This window comes from Magnolia sinica, chromosome 1 (genome assembly GCF_029962835.1).
Source record: "Magnolia sinica isolate HGM2019 chromosome 1, MsV1, whole genome shotgun sequence".
NCBI classification, from domain to species: Eukaryota; Viridiplantae; Streptophyta; class Magnoliopsida; order Magnoliales; family Magnoliaceae; genus Magnolia; species Magnolia sinica.
Genome location: NC_080573.1, coordinates 56,326,892 through 56,343,652, shown reverse-complemented (window position 1 = coordinate 56,343,652; position 16,761 = coordinate 56,326,892). Strand labels below are relative to the sequence as shown.

The following is a 16,761-nucleotide window of genomic DNA, read 5'->3' as shown; positions in this document are numbered from 1 at the left end:
CATCTTATCTCTGGATTAATGGATATACCTGTCAATGACGAAGGTATTCCTATTAGCACTCTAGTGGCAAAACCATCTGAAACTGAGAAGTGAATGCTCACTAGAGATTTACACAATATAGATGCAGAATGGAATACTGGAAATGCACTTGCCTCCAAGTTTCTGTTACCCAGATGCAGAATCTTTCATAGGATTTTCATTTCAAATGTTTATCCTTGATCTGGTTACAAAACCAAACTTACTATGTTTGTGGTTTGTATTCTTCATTCCATCATATCTAGAGTCTCTATATGTCTTCCTTCTTTAATTTGTCATAACATCATTCAGTTTCATCTCCATCCAGGTCATAGTGACATACCCTTCACTTATCTTATGACTGTGTTAGCCACCCATAGTTTAGTGGCTATGCCTATTGGAGAGGCTCCCATTACTCAACTACCTTTCAACAACACTAACATTAACAAGATGAATTTGAAGTTGGCCCCAGGCCAGGTTGATGTGGGTGTTGGTGGAGCTGACTACAAATGACGATTGTGATTTGCCTCCAGATGATGTGAATATGGATGACCTCTTTGACAACATCGAATCGATTACGCTGATCCTAATTATCGGCCTTCGATTATGATGCACATTTGTGCTCACTTGAGGAGAAGGTTGAAGGTTTGCATGTGTCCCAAGAAATGCAATTTCAAATATATGCGCAAATATCTTAGGCACATTAATAAGGGGCTTCATCAAATTGATCCTTCCATATCTGCTCCTTCCTCTGGTTCAGATTAGTATTTGAATTTGTGGTTTGTAATAACTTTTAAGTTAAATTTCTCTTGTTTTATGGGCTTAGACATGCTTGAACAATGCTTGCTTATGGATTTAGTTATCTTGACTATCTTGTTCATTTATTCTCTTATTCCTCATTACTCTTCTTTTACTTCGTTATTTATCTACTTCCATTATCATTTATTGGTTCCTTCCTTTGTCATATTGTGACAAAAAGGGGGAGAAATTTATCATGCTTGTGATATGTGGTTGTGGGTAGGTAGACATTATTTTTTTGTAAGGAGGAGTAAGTAAAGGGGAGTATTGTTGTATTGATGCATATTTAGTCACACCTAAAATTTTAGCACCCCTCACAAATCACGTTAGGCAACAATACCCTAAAATAATATGGCAAAATGGATGGATGGTGTGGATAAAACTGTAAGTGCTATGTTTTCTAGCTCCTATGATTGTCAAATTTTGTAGTGCCAAAACCTCTTGAAATTTGTATCTTGTGTAGATCATCTTTATGTTTAATACAATTCTTATACAAGTTCAAGATGATCTATTACAAGGTGTTTCGTTTTGAGATTCAAGCATCACAAGTACAAGAATTCAAGTATAACATCAACTGATACTTCATGCTTTCAAAGCTTCATCTAAGTCAAGACAATAGTCATTACTTTGGTACTCATAGCTCAAGGTGAAATACAACTTAGAAGGTGAAATACAACTTAAGTACCTAAAGCTCAAGCTTCAAGATATTTCAAGTTCAAGCTTCAAAAGGTTACAAATTCAAGTTTCAAGGTACTTCAAGTTGAAGCTTCAAAATGTATCAAGTTCAAGCTTCATATTCATCAAGATAACAAGCTTCATGTATGTCAAGATCAACTATCAACCAAAGAAAAAGATGTTTCAATGTTCAAACATTGCTTATAAGGTATGAATGACCCTAGATTGACAATAGGTTAGGTCATATTAATTGCATACTTTAATTGGGTCACTTTATAAGTGTAAAGATTATTTCTCGACTAGTCTTAGTACATATTCAACTAGTCCTAGCACCAGCCCAAGAAATTCCTTAACCAGTCAAGGTTTGTTACTAATTTTCAAAATTTTTGTTGGACCCTCAACCAATCGTGGAGGCTACTCGACCGATCGAGCGGACCGACTCAAAGTCCAGCACCCAAATTGGGTCCCACAAGACCGATCGTGGACAGGACTCGACCGATCGTGGAGGCCACTCGACCGGTCAAGCGAGGCATTCGACCTAGTCGTGAAACCGCTGATCTTATCGCGCCCAAAATTTCAAAAGTTTGTTGGTCCTTCGACCAGTCAAGTTGACCATTAGGCTAGTCGAGTGAACAGTTTCTGCACTTATAAATAGAGCACGATTTTCAGAGTTTGATATCCAATTCAAGCAAAATCAAGACACCACTCTGAGAGATAAGTTTATAATATTCTTAAGCTATTAAGTACTCATTTAATATTCTCTTTAATTAGCTTTTTGTATTTGATTTTGTATTTTACATTCTAATCTTATTTGAAGAAGGGATTGAAATTTTTCTATTTCTTGGAATCAAAATCAAATCAAGCTAGCCTAAAGTGATTTAATTTAAAAATCATTTAGAACTTAGAACCTTTTCATAAGTGAGTGTGGACATTGAACATCTACGTTGAACTTCTACTCCGAATTGGTTCTTCCGGGCTGCATCAAAGGAGAATATCCAGATAAGTATTTTACAGTTTTATAAATCAATTATTCTTTTGGTTTCTTTGAGATTGTGCTAGAAAAATCTCTTTCTTTTGGTTTGTCTAAGGTGATCTAGAAAAATCAGAGTGTGGGGTTTTTGAATTGTGTAAGCCCACTTGAAAGACACAATTGTGAGGGTTTTAGGTGAACCTTCAAAAACCTATTTCATAGTGAACGGTAATATCCACTATGTGAGGATATTAGGAGTGGAGTAGTTGTGTTGCTGTTTTTCTAAATAGTTGGGGTACACACACGCAAACCACTATAATTTCTGGTCTTATGGTAATTGATTGATTATTACATTGTGTGGATGTTGTAATTTCCTTTTATGCATTTGTGGAGAATGTTGTAATTCTTTTTATGTAAGTGTGGGAATGTTGTAATAGCTTAGTTTCTCTCTTTGCTATTTATTTCTTTATTCCTTTGTATTGGTTTGAGATTTTGATACACAGACCATTCTAGGAATCAGGTTGTCCTACCATAAGCCATTGGTTTTTGGTGTAATGTTGTCCTACCATAAACCATTGGCTTTTAGTGTAAGGTTGTCCTTAGAACAACATCTGTATTAACCTCTTAATACTTGTACTTTTGAGGTTGTTATTCATTTATGCTTTGTGAGATTGTTTAAGTGCTATCTGTATTTATATTTGTTTAAATTCTGCATTTAATTTTTAATTTGGCATAGTCTTATTCACCCCCTCTAGGACTCTTAGCTCGGCCTTTTCGGATCGGGAGTTTACCACATTGAGTCGACTATCTAAATTTAAGTATGGGCTGGTTTGGATAGAAGTCCCTTGTGGTGGGCCCCAAAGCTTGCGATACTACGTACCATCATTCCGACTTCACACTCTAGCTTGGTCATTTTATTCACATCGCATATTGCATTGCATCTGCAAGCATATGGCATTTTGGGTTGTTATGTTTTTGAATTTATATGGCCTAACGGACTCATCAGGATTTACATATCGCATTGTACCCTCAACATTTGATATTTGACTCTCTTGAACTCCTCTTTTGCATAGCTGATTTGAATTGGGTACTCTGATATTGTATGACTCATTGACTTGTCATTTTTCTGCTTACTCGATATTGTATGACTCATTGACTTGTCAGTATTTCCTTACTCTGATATTATATGGTTCATGGACTTATTAGTATCTCCGTTTGCTCTGATATTACATTATGAGCATGCATATACTTCTCACACACTTACACCATCCTCTAAGTTTTATATAAGCATATGCACGATAGATGCATGCGGGTGACATTATGATGTAGCCGAGCTAAGGTAGGAGTGTGCGGTTGAGCTTACGGAGCTTTGATTTTTGATATATGTATTTCTCTTCCAGTATTGTATTCAAATGATTATATTAGTAGATATGTGATGATGATATTACCTTTGTGATTTAGGTAAAGTTGTGGTTATGCTTCTTACGACATAAATGTAGTTGGAAAATCCTCCTTGTAGAATCGTAGGATCGGAATCTAGCGTATGGGCGCTAGGAGCTAAGAATGGGGTACTACAGAGGCTGTCGGCACCGGATTCGGCGATCGGGATTTCTGTAAGTCCGATCTTCGAGTTTGGGGCGTGACAGAAGTTGGTATCGAGCATAACTTGGGAATACCCGAGGATAACATCACATATCATAAAGACCTGAATTAAGAGGAAAACAAATTTCATATTGATCCAAAACGTTTCTGACCCCAAATTGGTTTCAATGCTAGACGTTCAATCCTCCACTGGTTTTGCAGTGTGGTCCACTTGATAGACAAATCTGACTAATTTCCCATCTCAAGCCTTAAGACGATCTCACCAAGTGGATGGATGGTTTGGATATAACACATACCTCTGATCAGGCCCTCACAACTTGCTGATGCCCATATAGATGGATGGTTTGGATATAACGCATACCTCTGATCAGACCTGTGATGCCCGTATCATAGATCGTACCATTCCATAGGCTTCTACAGTCCTCTCGGTCGAATTCCGGTGACCCGCGACGCATAGATAGCATTTATATGAAATCCTGAGTCGTACCCTGCCAACCCAAGTTAGCTCGACCCGAGACTTGTATCCTTGCGACCCCTCCGTCATCGCGGTTTCGACGAGGCGTCTTGCGTCGATGTGATACCCGAGGCCAGAGATGTGGGCTGTGTTCGATTCAAGGAAAATGTCGCACGTTGTAAATACCGAGGGAATCTCTATGACACCTAAGATAATCCATCACATCAAATGTCAAGTACTTATCCCATCACTCACACCCATCCCCAATTACAACCACCCTCCCCAGTCAACGCTCTCTCTTAAACAAGTACTCCCATCACTCACTCACCCATCACTCACATTTCTCATCTCTATCTCTCATTCTCCAAACAAGCAATCGTCCAAGCTCCATGAGAGGAGAAAGCTTAGTGTGACCCACCTTCCTACATCCAATCCCACCATCCAAAGTTCATCTCAACCATTAGATCGACCCCTTGGAGCTCTAGTTCGTATTGGCAGAAGATGGTAGAAGAGATCTTGAAGTGGGTGATTTTATTATTAGATTTGATGATTTGAGGGCCCACTTGTGGTGGGACCCATCTTAATGTATGCATTGTATAGAAGGGCCTATAGTGGCAGGGTCCCTCCACCATCCAATTTCTCTCTCTCTCTCTCTCTCTCTCTCTCTCTCTCTCTCCTTTCTTTGTCGGTGTGGCCGACTTATTATGCACATGCATGATTCAGACAGTCCAGCCATTGGGCCAGTCCCGTTGCCCGATCTGAATGAAGGGAAATCACAAATATCAGCTTGATCCTGGCTCGGGTGGGCCACCACGTGGACCCACATATTGTATGTAATTTATTCATACCGATCGTTCATGTGGGATGCACCATGATGTGGTGTATCACCACCATCCATTAGAGACGGGTGGAACCCACCATGATTTTTATCAGCTCTGTCCATTTGTTGGATGAGCAGCAGATTGCTGCTCTATTGATGCCAGCAAGTTCTGGATCCCACCTTGAGGTATGAGTATGTCCATACCGTCCATCCATTTTACTTGAGCACGGGATCACCTGGACGAGGCACCCATCCAAACCGTCCATCGAATGGACGTCCAGGCCTAGACGGTGGGCCATGACCCTCTTAATTTCTTGGATTGATGATACAAGTTACGTAGGTCCATCACGAGGTATGTGTTTTGTATCCTCCACCACCCGCCCCGGTCCATCTGGTAGGGAGTGGCCCACCCCACACATGTGGGTGGGATCCACCTTGATGTCTCTATTTTATATCCACACCATTAATCCAGCACGTCGGAAGATCTGGACGCTGGACGCTGCACCCTGCACCCCCTGCATATATATAAAGTATATATACTAATAATATAATATTATACTATATATACATATATGGTGTGTGTATGTGTATGTGGTGGGCCTCATGTGGGACCCACTGCTTTGACGGAATGGTGGGTACCTCATACCATTTGTCCATAAGAAAGTTCTGTGGGACCCACCACATATGATATATGGGTCTTATCCACACCGTCCTACCATTTCTTTGGACGGTGGGACTCAAACCACACATGTGGAGTCCCCCTTTGTTCGGTGGGATGTGGGACCCACCTTTAATGTATGCTTATTCATCCATGCGATCCACCATCCAAATATGGATAGTGGACAGTGTGACCCATGTGATGTATGTTTTAATCTGTCCACCGTCCAGGGATGTGGACCCCATCCCTCACATGTGATGTATGCATTTTATGCCCACACCGTCCATCTCTAGATGGTCTTTGTGGGGCCACCATGATGTATTTATTTCATCCACACTTCCCAGTTTATGCTGGATGGTGGACATGCTTGGACGTACTGTAGTGCCCCACTGTGTTGTATGCGTTTCATCCACACCGTCAGAATCTTAGCTCGATCTTTGGGGCTGGTGGGCCACTCTTGTGGACCCCACCTTGATGTATTTTTCGTATCCACACCATCCAGGGTGGACGGTGCGGTGCTGGAGAATGTATGAAAGGTGTTGTTTTACATGGGCAATGTTTGGCGGTGCTGATCATCACTGGTGCACCATGTGCCCAATAGAATGATAGTGTACGGTGATACACATGTTGCACCTACAACTATGAAAATGATTTTAGGTATAATCCTAGCTCTCACCGTGGATTGCAAACCCCTGCATATATATAAAGTATATATACTAATAATATAATTTTATACTATATATACATATATTGTGTGTGCATGTACGTATGTGGTGGGCCTCATGTGGGACCCTGTGATGAGAATGGTGGGTACCTCACACATTTGTTGTCCATAAGAAAGTTCTGTGGGACCCGGCCACATATGATATATGGGTCTTATCCACACCGTCCTACCATTTCTTTGGACGATGGGACTTAGCCACACATGTGGAGTCCCCACTTTGTTCGGTGGGATGTGGGACCCACCTTTAATGTATGCTTATTCATCCATGCGATCCACCATCCAAATATGGATAGTGGACAGTGTGACCCATGTGATGTATGTTGTTTAAATCTAGGCGGTTCGTCAGGATGTGGACCCCATCTCTTATGCATGTGATGTATGCATTTTATGCCCACACCGTCCATCTCTAGATGGTCTTTGTGGGGCCGACCATGATGTATTTATTTCATCCACACTTCCCAGTTTATGCTGGATGGTGCTGGACATGCTTGGACGTGCTATGGTGCCTCACTGTGTTGTATGAGTTTCATCCACACCGTCCCGATCATCTGGACGGTGTGTTGGACAATGTTTGGGTGGTGCTATGGACCCCACCTTGATGTATTTTTGTATCCACACCATCTAGGGCCCACCTGCTGTATGTGAGGAGAATGTATGAAAGGTGTTGTTTTACATGGGCAATGTTTGGGCGGTGTTGATCATCACTGGTGCACCATGTGCCCAATAGAATGATAGTGTACGATGATACACATGTTGCACCCACAACTATGAAAATGATTTTAGGTATAATCCTAGCTCTCACCGTGGATTGCAAACTGCCCTACCTTGATGTATGTTTGTATTTATTTATGGCCTTTTTTGGCATGGCCCACTTAATGTATTAGGCCCATGTGATGTGGCCCATATGATGTGTATTAGGCCCATATCATGCGGCCCATTTTGTTGCCCACTTGCGATGTATTGAGGCCCATGGGTTGTGGCCAATTGTGATGTGTAATAGACCCATGTCATGTGGCCCAATTGATGTACTTGAGGCCCACATAATGCGGCCCCACTTGATGTATATTAGGCCCATGTGATGCGGCCCATCGTGATATATTCGAGGCCCTTATATGTAGCCCATTGTGATGTATATGCGGCCGATGAGTGAGGCTATGGGCCCACGATACGTTTGGCTCTATGTGAGCCAATCCCCACTATTGGGAGCAATGTTGGTTAAATGTCCACATTGATGGGTAATAATGGCAAAATGTCCACATTGTGACCTTCCACGAGGCCGATTTTGATTGTCGAGGCCAATTACCAATTCTAATTATTGAAGCCGATTATCGATGTCGATTCGATTATCAAGGCGATTGCAATTGTCGAGGCCGATTATCGAGGCCTAATGTGATGTATATGCGGCCCGTATTTAAGGCCCATTGTGATGTATATTCAACACGTGTTTAAGGGCCAATGTGATGTATATGAGGCCTATATGATGATGCCTATTGTGGTGCATTTGAGGGCTAGGCAATGGAGCCCACTGTGATGTATATTAAGCCCATGTAAGAGGCCCATCATGATGTATATTAAGCTCTCGAGTAAGGCCCATGGTGTTGTATATTAGGCCCTTGTGTGAGGCCATGAGTCCACTATATATTAGTCTCTATGTGGGTCATTTCTTGGGGGGTAATGTTGGTTAAATGTCCACATTGTCAAGGCCGATTGTTGATGCCGGTTATTGATATCGATTATGAGTATGTGACAGCATAGCATCATGATACATGCCCATACACATCATCTGCATGTTTATTATGAGATGTGATTGACCATTGCATATGCCATAGTACAAATGGTTTATGGGACTCCCTGATAGGTGGAGTTATCCCACATGAGCGCACGGTATGCGCAGGATTGATGCATGATTGGACTACATGACTCATGCATCTTACATTGTGTGATTGTGACTACTATATGCCCTAGCGATATCAGGGCTGTGACCTCCACAGGCATGTCGTGGATGACCAGAGGGGACACTTAAAATGTTTGAGTTCGAGCATCTGGGCTCTTTGAATGTCCGTGAGTGAAAGTCCTTAAACCTCCAAGGCCAAGAGATGACCCAACGTCGAGATCGAGTGTTTACATGAGTGCCCGTGTGTCGAATACCAGGAGACCGCGTATCCCACTGTGTCATGGTCCGTTAGGAGGGGGTGTGGCCCTATCCGCTCGAGTGAGAGTGCTATAAGCTAGGATAAGTTTGACCAGCTCGCAAATGGGTTCACTATTGATGAACCGGGTAGGCATTGGTATACTACTAGCAGGCAGATAGTGAGCTCTTTTTCACTCACTGGGCTACACGGCCGGCTGGAGTAGTAGTCAGCTTGGAGTGTACTAGATCCTGGTGATGATCCTATAGATGTATAGTATTGATTTGTGGAATAGGAGTTGCATATTCATTCATTCATTCATTCACTATCCACTCGGGTTGGTGGTGCACAACTATTTGTTACATATGCCTTTACAATGGCTAAGATTTCGGTTAGGGCGCGTGACTAACCTGAGATCAAGAGTTTACCACATTGAGTCTAACTATCCAAATTTAGGTATGAGATTGGTTTGGATAGAAGTCCCTTGTGGTGGACCCCGTAGCCTACGATACTACATACTATCATCCCAACTTCACACTCCAGCTTGGTCATTTCATTCGCATCGCATATTGCATTACATCCGTAGGCATTTGACATTTTAAGTTGTTATGTTTCTGCACTTATATGACCTAGATGGATTCAGCAGGATTTACATATTGCATTGTACCCTCAGCATCTGATATTTGGCTCTCTTGAACTCCTCTTTTGCATAGCTGATTTGTATTGCGTACTCTGATGTTGTATGACTCATGGACTTGTCAGTATTTCTGCTTAATCTAATATTGTATGGTTCGTAGACTTATCAGTATATTTTTACTCTAATTTTACATTTTAATACATATACTGCTCACACACTTACATCATCCTCTAAGCTTTTTATAAGCTTATGCACGATAGATGCATGCAGTGATGTTAGGATCGAGCTGAGGTAGGAGCGTGCGGTTGAGCTTGGAGCTTTGATTTTCGATATATGTATTTCTCTTTTAGCATTGTATTCAAATGATTATATTAGTGGATATGTGATGATGATGTTGCCTTTGTGATTTTGGTAAACTTGTGGTTATGCTTCTTACGAGATAAATGTACGTTGAAAAATCCTCCTTGTAAGATCCCAAGATCGAAATCTGGCGTATGGGCGCTAGGGGCCGAAAATGCGGTACTGCGGAGGCTGTCAGAACCGGATTCGGCAATCGAGATTCCTGTGAGTCCGATCTCTGGGTTTGGGGCGTGACAGGATACGACATAGCTTTAAACAACTTCTATGAGACAAGATATTAGGTGAAGAGTTGTCAAATCACTATGTTAGGAAATGGCCATGCCTTGTGAATTAATTGGAACTATGATTGAGAATCGACCTATTTAATTCCCCGGCAATGGATTGTGGGACCCCAGTCCTTAAAAACACAGCCCGATCACACACGTGCCCTAATCTGCATCATCGATTGATTGTACGCAGCACCCTTGTGACCGTTGAGTGTCAAATATTGCATATTTCCCCTATTTACATCTTAATTTTATGAACATGATAATGGTTAATTGGTATATTTTATGCATGTTTGTATTGTAAGTTGAATTTGAGAGCTTAGATTAAAAAGAATGTTAAAAGCATAGACTTGATGCTCAAGAATCTCTAAGGCAAGGGATGGATCTTAGGATACTAAGATTGAAGATTTCAAGGGTTCGAGTTTCAAGAATACCAAGTGGAGGAAGGAAGTTGAAAAGTGTAAAGTGTAAAAATTCAAAAAAGCTAATCTGATTTGATGACATCGAGCACCATTCAATGACATCAAAGGTCATTCGATTGCATTGAGATTTAAGTGAAATTCTAGTCTGGTTGCTGGATTAAATGACATCGAACACCCTTTGATGACATAGAAAGACTGTTTGATAACATCGAAGGTATAGGGTAAGTCCTAGAGGGGGAGAATAAGACTATGCTAATTTAAAATTTAAATGCAGAATTAAGGAAGAACTAGAACAAGATAGCACTTATCAATCCCAAAAAGCGAAATAAATAACAACCTCAAATGCACAAGTATTGAGAGGTTGATACTAATGTTGTTCTAAAAACAACCTTACACCAAAACCAATGGCTTATGGTAGGACAACTTTGATTTCTAGAACGGTCTATGTATAAAGTCTCAAACCAATACAGAGAAATAAAAAATAAAACATAAATAAATATCTATTTCTATTACAACATTCACCACATGTGTAGAAAATAAATTACAATCATTCACTACAAATGTACAAAAATATTCTCCACAACTCGATTCCTGTGTGTACACCAAGTGTTAAAAACAACCACACAACTACTCCACTCCCAATATGCTCACCCACGGGATATTGGCTTCATCCGTCGCTAATTTACGATGGACCAAATCCATCGTAAAACCAAATAAACGACAGATTTCCTCTGCTTACTGGGTCTTTTTTCGACGGATAAGGTCCGTCGCATAATAGAGACGGATAAGATCTGTCGCAAAAATAAAAAATCTGTCACAAAAATTCAAAAAAACTCTCATTAAAATTATTAGCGACGGATAAGGTCCGTCGCTAATATGAGGAGAGTGACGAACCCAAATCCGTCGTTTATCTTCAACATTCAGAAATCAGCGATGGATTTGGTCCGTCGCTAAAATATCCGTAAATCAAATAAAATATCGTCAGATTTTATTTATTTATTTATTTTAATCTTACACTTGATAGTCATTCAAAAAATAATTCATATGATTGTTTAATAAGATTTCTATTCACAAAATAAGTCCTATTCATCAAACAAAAGTTCAATCATATTGAAAATAAAAACTCCCTCTGCCGAAGCATTATATGATACCTCATATAACAAATACATGCACATAAAGGGAATCCACTAAATATGATACCTCATATAACAACATATAACCATTGACTTGCAAAAGCCTGCAACTCCTTAATGAAATCTAATATATACTTGCAAACTTCTAGGAGACGGGAGCTTTTGAAGGGACACTTCTTCCAGCTTGAATCTACAGCTTCGGTTACCATGGGAACATATTCATCAAACTCTGAGAACCCTACCCTTCCAAATTTAAGAAGCATGTCAAAAACTACTGCTAGACACATTGTCACAGTATTTCTAGAAGATGGAACATTAATTAATTAAATACAAATAGAAGAAAAGCCTCATTGAGAGTACATGAATCTTTGAAGTGGTTTTTCTATCCATAAAAGACATACTGTCCTCCACAGCAGCCTAAAACCAGGGCCAGCATTGATGATAAACATTCAGCACAATGTCTGTACAAGAGCGAGTCCAATGTTATAGGCAAGCACTATCTAGATGCACATTTCCATTAACAACTCGAATTCCTATTTAATTTCTGGTCTGAACCAAAAAATGATTACAAGTGACATCAGGACTCCATACTCAATTAAGACTGCAATTTCTAATACAATTCTGCTTTATAAAACAATGTATATGGAAAGATGTTAGGCGAATCAAGACATACAGATTTCTTTTCTTGGCAATATCTGTTGGTGACTTCCTGAAAGCGTGCCAAGGCTTACACAAATACAATTCTAACAAATCAATCATGGTGGGTGTACATATCAATTCCCAAACAAGAATTAGGAACAGAGCACAACAGAGGAAATCAAGATTAGAAAACTTGAAGTCTCGTCTGTCTGAGATGTCCAACATCTGAAACTGGAAGTTACTGAAATTTAGACACCCAAGCCTTGAAGTAGACTCTGATTCTGCAACTAACATCAATAGAAGATAAAGGAATTAAGAAGAAAATTTTGGATGGGATAAAGACAAATAGGAAGAAAAATCAATGAAATCAATGCATACCAGATAAGCTTTTTTCTGAAGGATGGTGGGGTAGCTGAAAAAGTCGGGGTTCTCTCAAATTCCACTGTTATTTCTTGCAAGAAAGAAATACTAGATATAAGAGGGAAAGCTTGGCAGAGGATAAAGACACAGAAATGTCATCCAAAATCACTCCAAGTTTTTTGGGTGGGGTTATCAAATCCAGAAGTTGCTCAGGCTTTAGATACCATGTGTGTGGGACCCACAGTTAGGCGATCCAAACTGTTGATATGATGGGCTGCTCTTTCATCCCCCATCTCCCAAAAAGTCTTCAAGATTGGAAGACCCTACCCACCCAATCTTTGGCTCTTTCTTTTCCATTGAAACTGGTCCTACATTTTTTTCTTAACCGTCCATCTCTAGGCTATCAATTGATTTTTACTATCTTAAAAGGTGGAAGATTTTTGGGAGCATGGTCCATCCACTGCAGGCTCAACATCTCAATGGCCTAGATCACCAGACAACAGGCCCACACATAAGGAATTGAAATCCTCAGTAAAATCCACATTTCCTGAGGCTCAACATTCCATAATTCCTCACATAAAATGCCATTCTTACATCCCAATTCAAAGCTTAAAAGGATATCGAATTACCTAAGTTCAAAAAGCTTTCTACAATATTCTTTGTTGTTTTCATTTACAATGGGTAGTTATTTTTCTACTGTGTTGTCTTTTTCTCAGTTCTATTTCCTTGAATATGAAGTCTCAGCTAAAAGAAATGGGCTGCAATAAATTGATATTGGGACCATCTTGGCAGCATTGACATAGATTTCTCATAAAGATAGTCCGTATGAGTTCAGTGAGTAGTTCTTGTGCCATCTGTTTTGACAGAGAAATTCGGATGTATATATCTTTCATTGAAATACCTTGTCCACCACTAAAAATCAATGCAAATTTTAAATTCTCGAATTAATAAATCGTTAGGTAAACTTGCCCGAAAAATTTTCGAATGTTGGGTACTGATTTCCTTGGAAAACCAACATGAATTACGGATCTTGCAGAGGGGCATTTGGAAAATTTAGCGCGTTCTTGAATTGAAGAGAAAAGGCAGTTTTGCAATCTGCAAGAGTCAGCTTGGTAATTTCTGCAAAATAAGGCATGCAGTAAATTTTAAAAAAATAATTAAAAAAATTGGTAAAAGGATTTAAGAGATTTTGTTGGATTTAAAAGGTAAAGAGATGCTTATTACTTACCAGAAGAATCAAATGAATCTTCGTCGGTTTGGCTTATAGTCTTCTCTTTGGATGAAAATATTCTTGGAAGAAAAGACTGCAAGCATCATGTATAAAAAAAAATAAAATTAATTATTAAAAAAAAAAAAAACCATTGTTTCAAAATGAAAATAAAAGAAGTAGACGAGATTCTTCTTCCACCAACCAAGAAATGTTCCAGAAAATTGGATTCTCAGGAATTAGAATCTAAGAAAAACAAAAGCCCTCTGAAATTAGGATCTAACAAACAATAGAGGATATACCTTCCTAAAGGTCATCTCTAAAATCTCTCCTCCTTTCAATGGAGAATGAAAAGTCTATACTTTAAATACAATCAGACACCCCAAAAGTTGAAACCTGTTATTCATGCATAAAAGATTCAGAAGAAGAATTTCCAATGAAGAGGTGGGAATTGGAGAACACCCAATTTGAACAAGTTACTTTTAACTGGAAAATACGAGAAAAAAGAAAGGGAATCCTTTCAGTGCCTCCAGATTACAAGCCCTGCAACCACAAGGCATTAAGATGAAAAAAAAAAAAACCATTAAAAAAGACCAAATAAAATTATAAATGCAATAGATTTCACAAACTTCACAGCATAGACAACAACTCAAACCAATTACATAAAGTAGGAAAATGATGTGTATATATATATTCATGAAAGAAAATCCAGTTCCACCAATCATAAAATGCTCCAAACTGCTTATTTTGAAATGGATAATCAATTTTGGAAGATGTGGTTGGCTGGTTGCAGCTGGATATTTGGTGTAGATTCTATTTGGTATTTTATGGAGCTATTGCTTTATATAAATAAACTAGTAAAATGCATGTGTTGCACGTGTGAGTATATCGTCGTAATTACATGGACTAATGTTGTTGATTAGTTTAATACCGACATTTAAAAAAATCAATTCAATGTAAAAATGTGTAGAGTACTAATGGGAAGGGGAAGAGCTCGTCCACCGCTCAAGTGGTGTACATGTGCAAAAATTTAGACCTTATAATTGTTGACTCCATTTTGAATAGAGATTGCATTAACACCAATCAAATAAACTTCAGTCATAGAATTTAGACCTTTACCATTTTAACATGAACCATTCATTTGACAATGAGCACTAACTGAAAGAAATGACTAAAATTATTCAAACCAGAAATAGAACATAACGAGCCCCATGGGGACATTAAATGGAAAAGGGAAAATTCCATACACGAGCCTGATTTTTCTTCATTTTTCCTCGAGACGTCGCAGAACCGACTCTGTGAAGATTTGTTGCCTGAAAATGTGAAACAACAGTGCTATGATATTGCCAATATTTTTGTATTAGATTGTCATGTTGCTGGTATGCTAAACTCAAGAGTCAAGACCTTCCTTTTCTTCATAAGTTGTATGATAAGCTTTATATCTATCAGATTTTCCAAGGCCACAGGCATGTATAGGAGAGCCCATCTACAAGCTGGGGACACATGCAAAGACTACACATGGTGAACAACCAAGCTGACCATCTGGTGTGCCCCACTGCATAACCACCATCTCCCAAAAATCAGACCGGTCCACTCATCCAGCAACAGGGTATGAAATGAATAGATAGCTGAAAGAACTTGTTTCAGAAGTCCATTTGTTTTGTACACTGGCCCACCTGATGAATTCACTGGCCTCATTATTGGGCCCTAGGAATCCATGCCATGGGCCTACCTGAGAGACGGGTCAGATCTTGCAGTGTTCCACCATGGGCAGGGCTATACACCACAAACCTCTATATTCAACTAAAATCAGGTAGGCCATGACTGTCCATGCCAGATCCTCTATTGGTTTTTAAGAGAAAAAGATACATCTAACATACTTCTGTTCAGTGTGCTTTGGACCAGGACGAGAGTATTTCAGATATCTATCCCAAGGAACCTTTTTAAGACCAGCTCGAATAGATATTATGTCCCTGACTCTGCAACAAGAGCCATTTTATCAGACAAAAGGTTATTCCAATTGCAAGAAAGAACCAACATAGACTTTCTTTTAGAGATTAGAACAAAGAGTGACAAATGCCCAGTATCATCTCATAGGAATTGCAAGGCAGTAAAAAATACCTTTCTGCTAATTCTATTGGCGTCTCGCCTGGTTTTAGATTTTGAGGTTCCAAGTACCACACGTCACAAACAACAGCCCATGATGTCATAAGATGGAGCAAATGCATTGTAAATGATTGCCTGCAAGCAAATAGCTCAATGAAAGACAATAAGAATGCATAATATAGATTTAACATGGACAACCTAAATAACTGCTTGTTCAACTAATTTCATTGATCCTTGTGTTTTGAAGATCCATAACAGTGCTTTTTCGGCACCAAGGATCTGAAGTGTAGAAGCAGGGCACTTAGCTAGATTCGTAAGACTTCCAGCATGGGAAATCAAACGGGCACCAACAACTTCACCAAGAATGATATCATGTATTTTTAAAATTTTTTTAAAGATAATCAGTTCGTGCATTTAGCACAAGATCTACGACAGAGGAATGCTATGAAATTTATAAAAATGCCATCAAAGATTTTAATAATAATAATAATTTAAAAAAAAATTGAAACTATTGAAACTATAAATGATACATCAACATCACAATCCATCCTTTGGCTGATTGTTGGGTTTTAGAAAGGAAAGGAAATCAATCTCCTCAATCCTCGTCTTTTGCAAATAAGGGAAACCATCACATCTGAGGAAATTGATTTCATTTTCTCAATTATTTATTTCCACCAATCCAAACAGCTCCTAATGGAATGGATGTGATAGAACGTTCAATCGGAATATGTACGTGGAACTCAATGTGCCTGGGATTTTTTATGTACTTCTCCAAATAAACTCTAT

General features: G+C 39.3%; 1 protein-coding gene across 1 annotated transcript; it reads right to left on the bottom strand.

Annotated features, from left to right (window-relative positions):
• Positions 1 to 14,743: 14,743 nt before the first annotated feature.
• LOC131244077 (glycerol-3-phosphate acyltransferase 9-like) lies at positions 14,744 to 16,448 on the bottom strand. Its single transcript, XM_058243761.1, has 3 exons — positions 15,991 to 16,448; positions 15,750 to 15,848; positions 14,744 to 15,182 (listed from the first exon to the last, which is right to left on the bottom strand). The coding sequence occupies exons 1-3, from the start codon at positions 16,164 to 16,166 to the stop codon at positions 15,134 to 15,136; spliced, it is 324 nt and encodes a 107-aa protein (XP_058099744.1). The 5' UTR covers positions 16,167 to 16,448; the 3' UTR covers positions 14,744 to 15,133.
• Between the last annotated feature and the right edge of the window lie 313 nt (positions 16,449 to 16,761).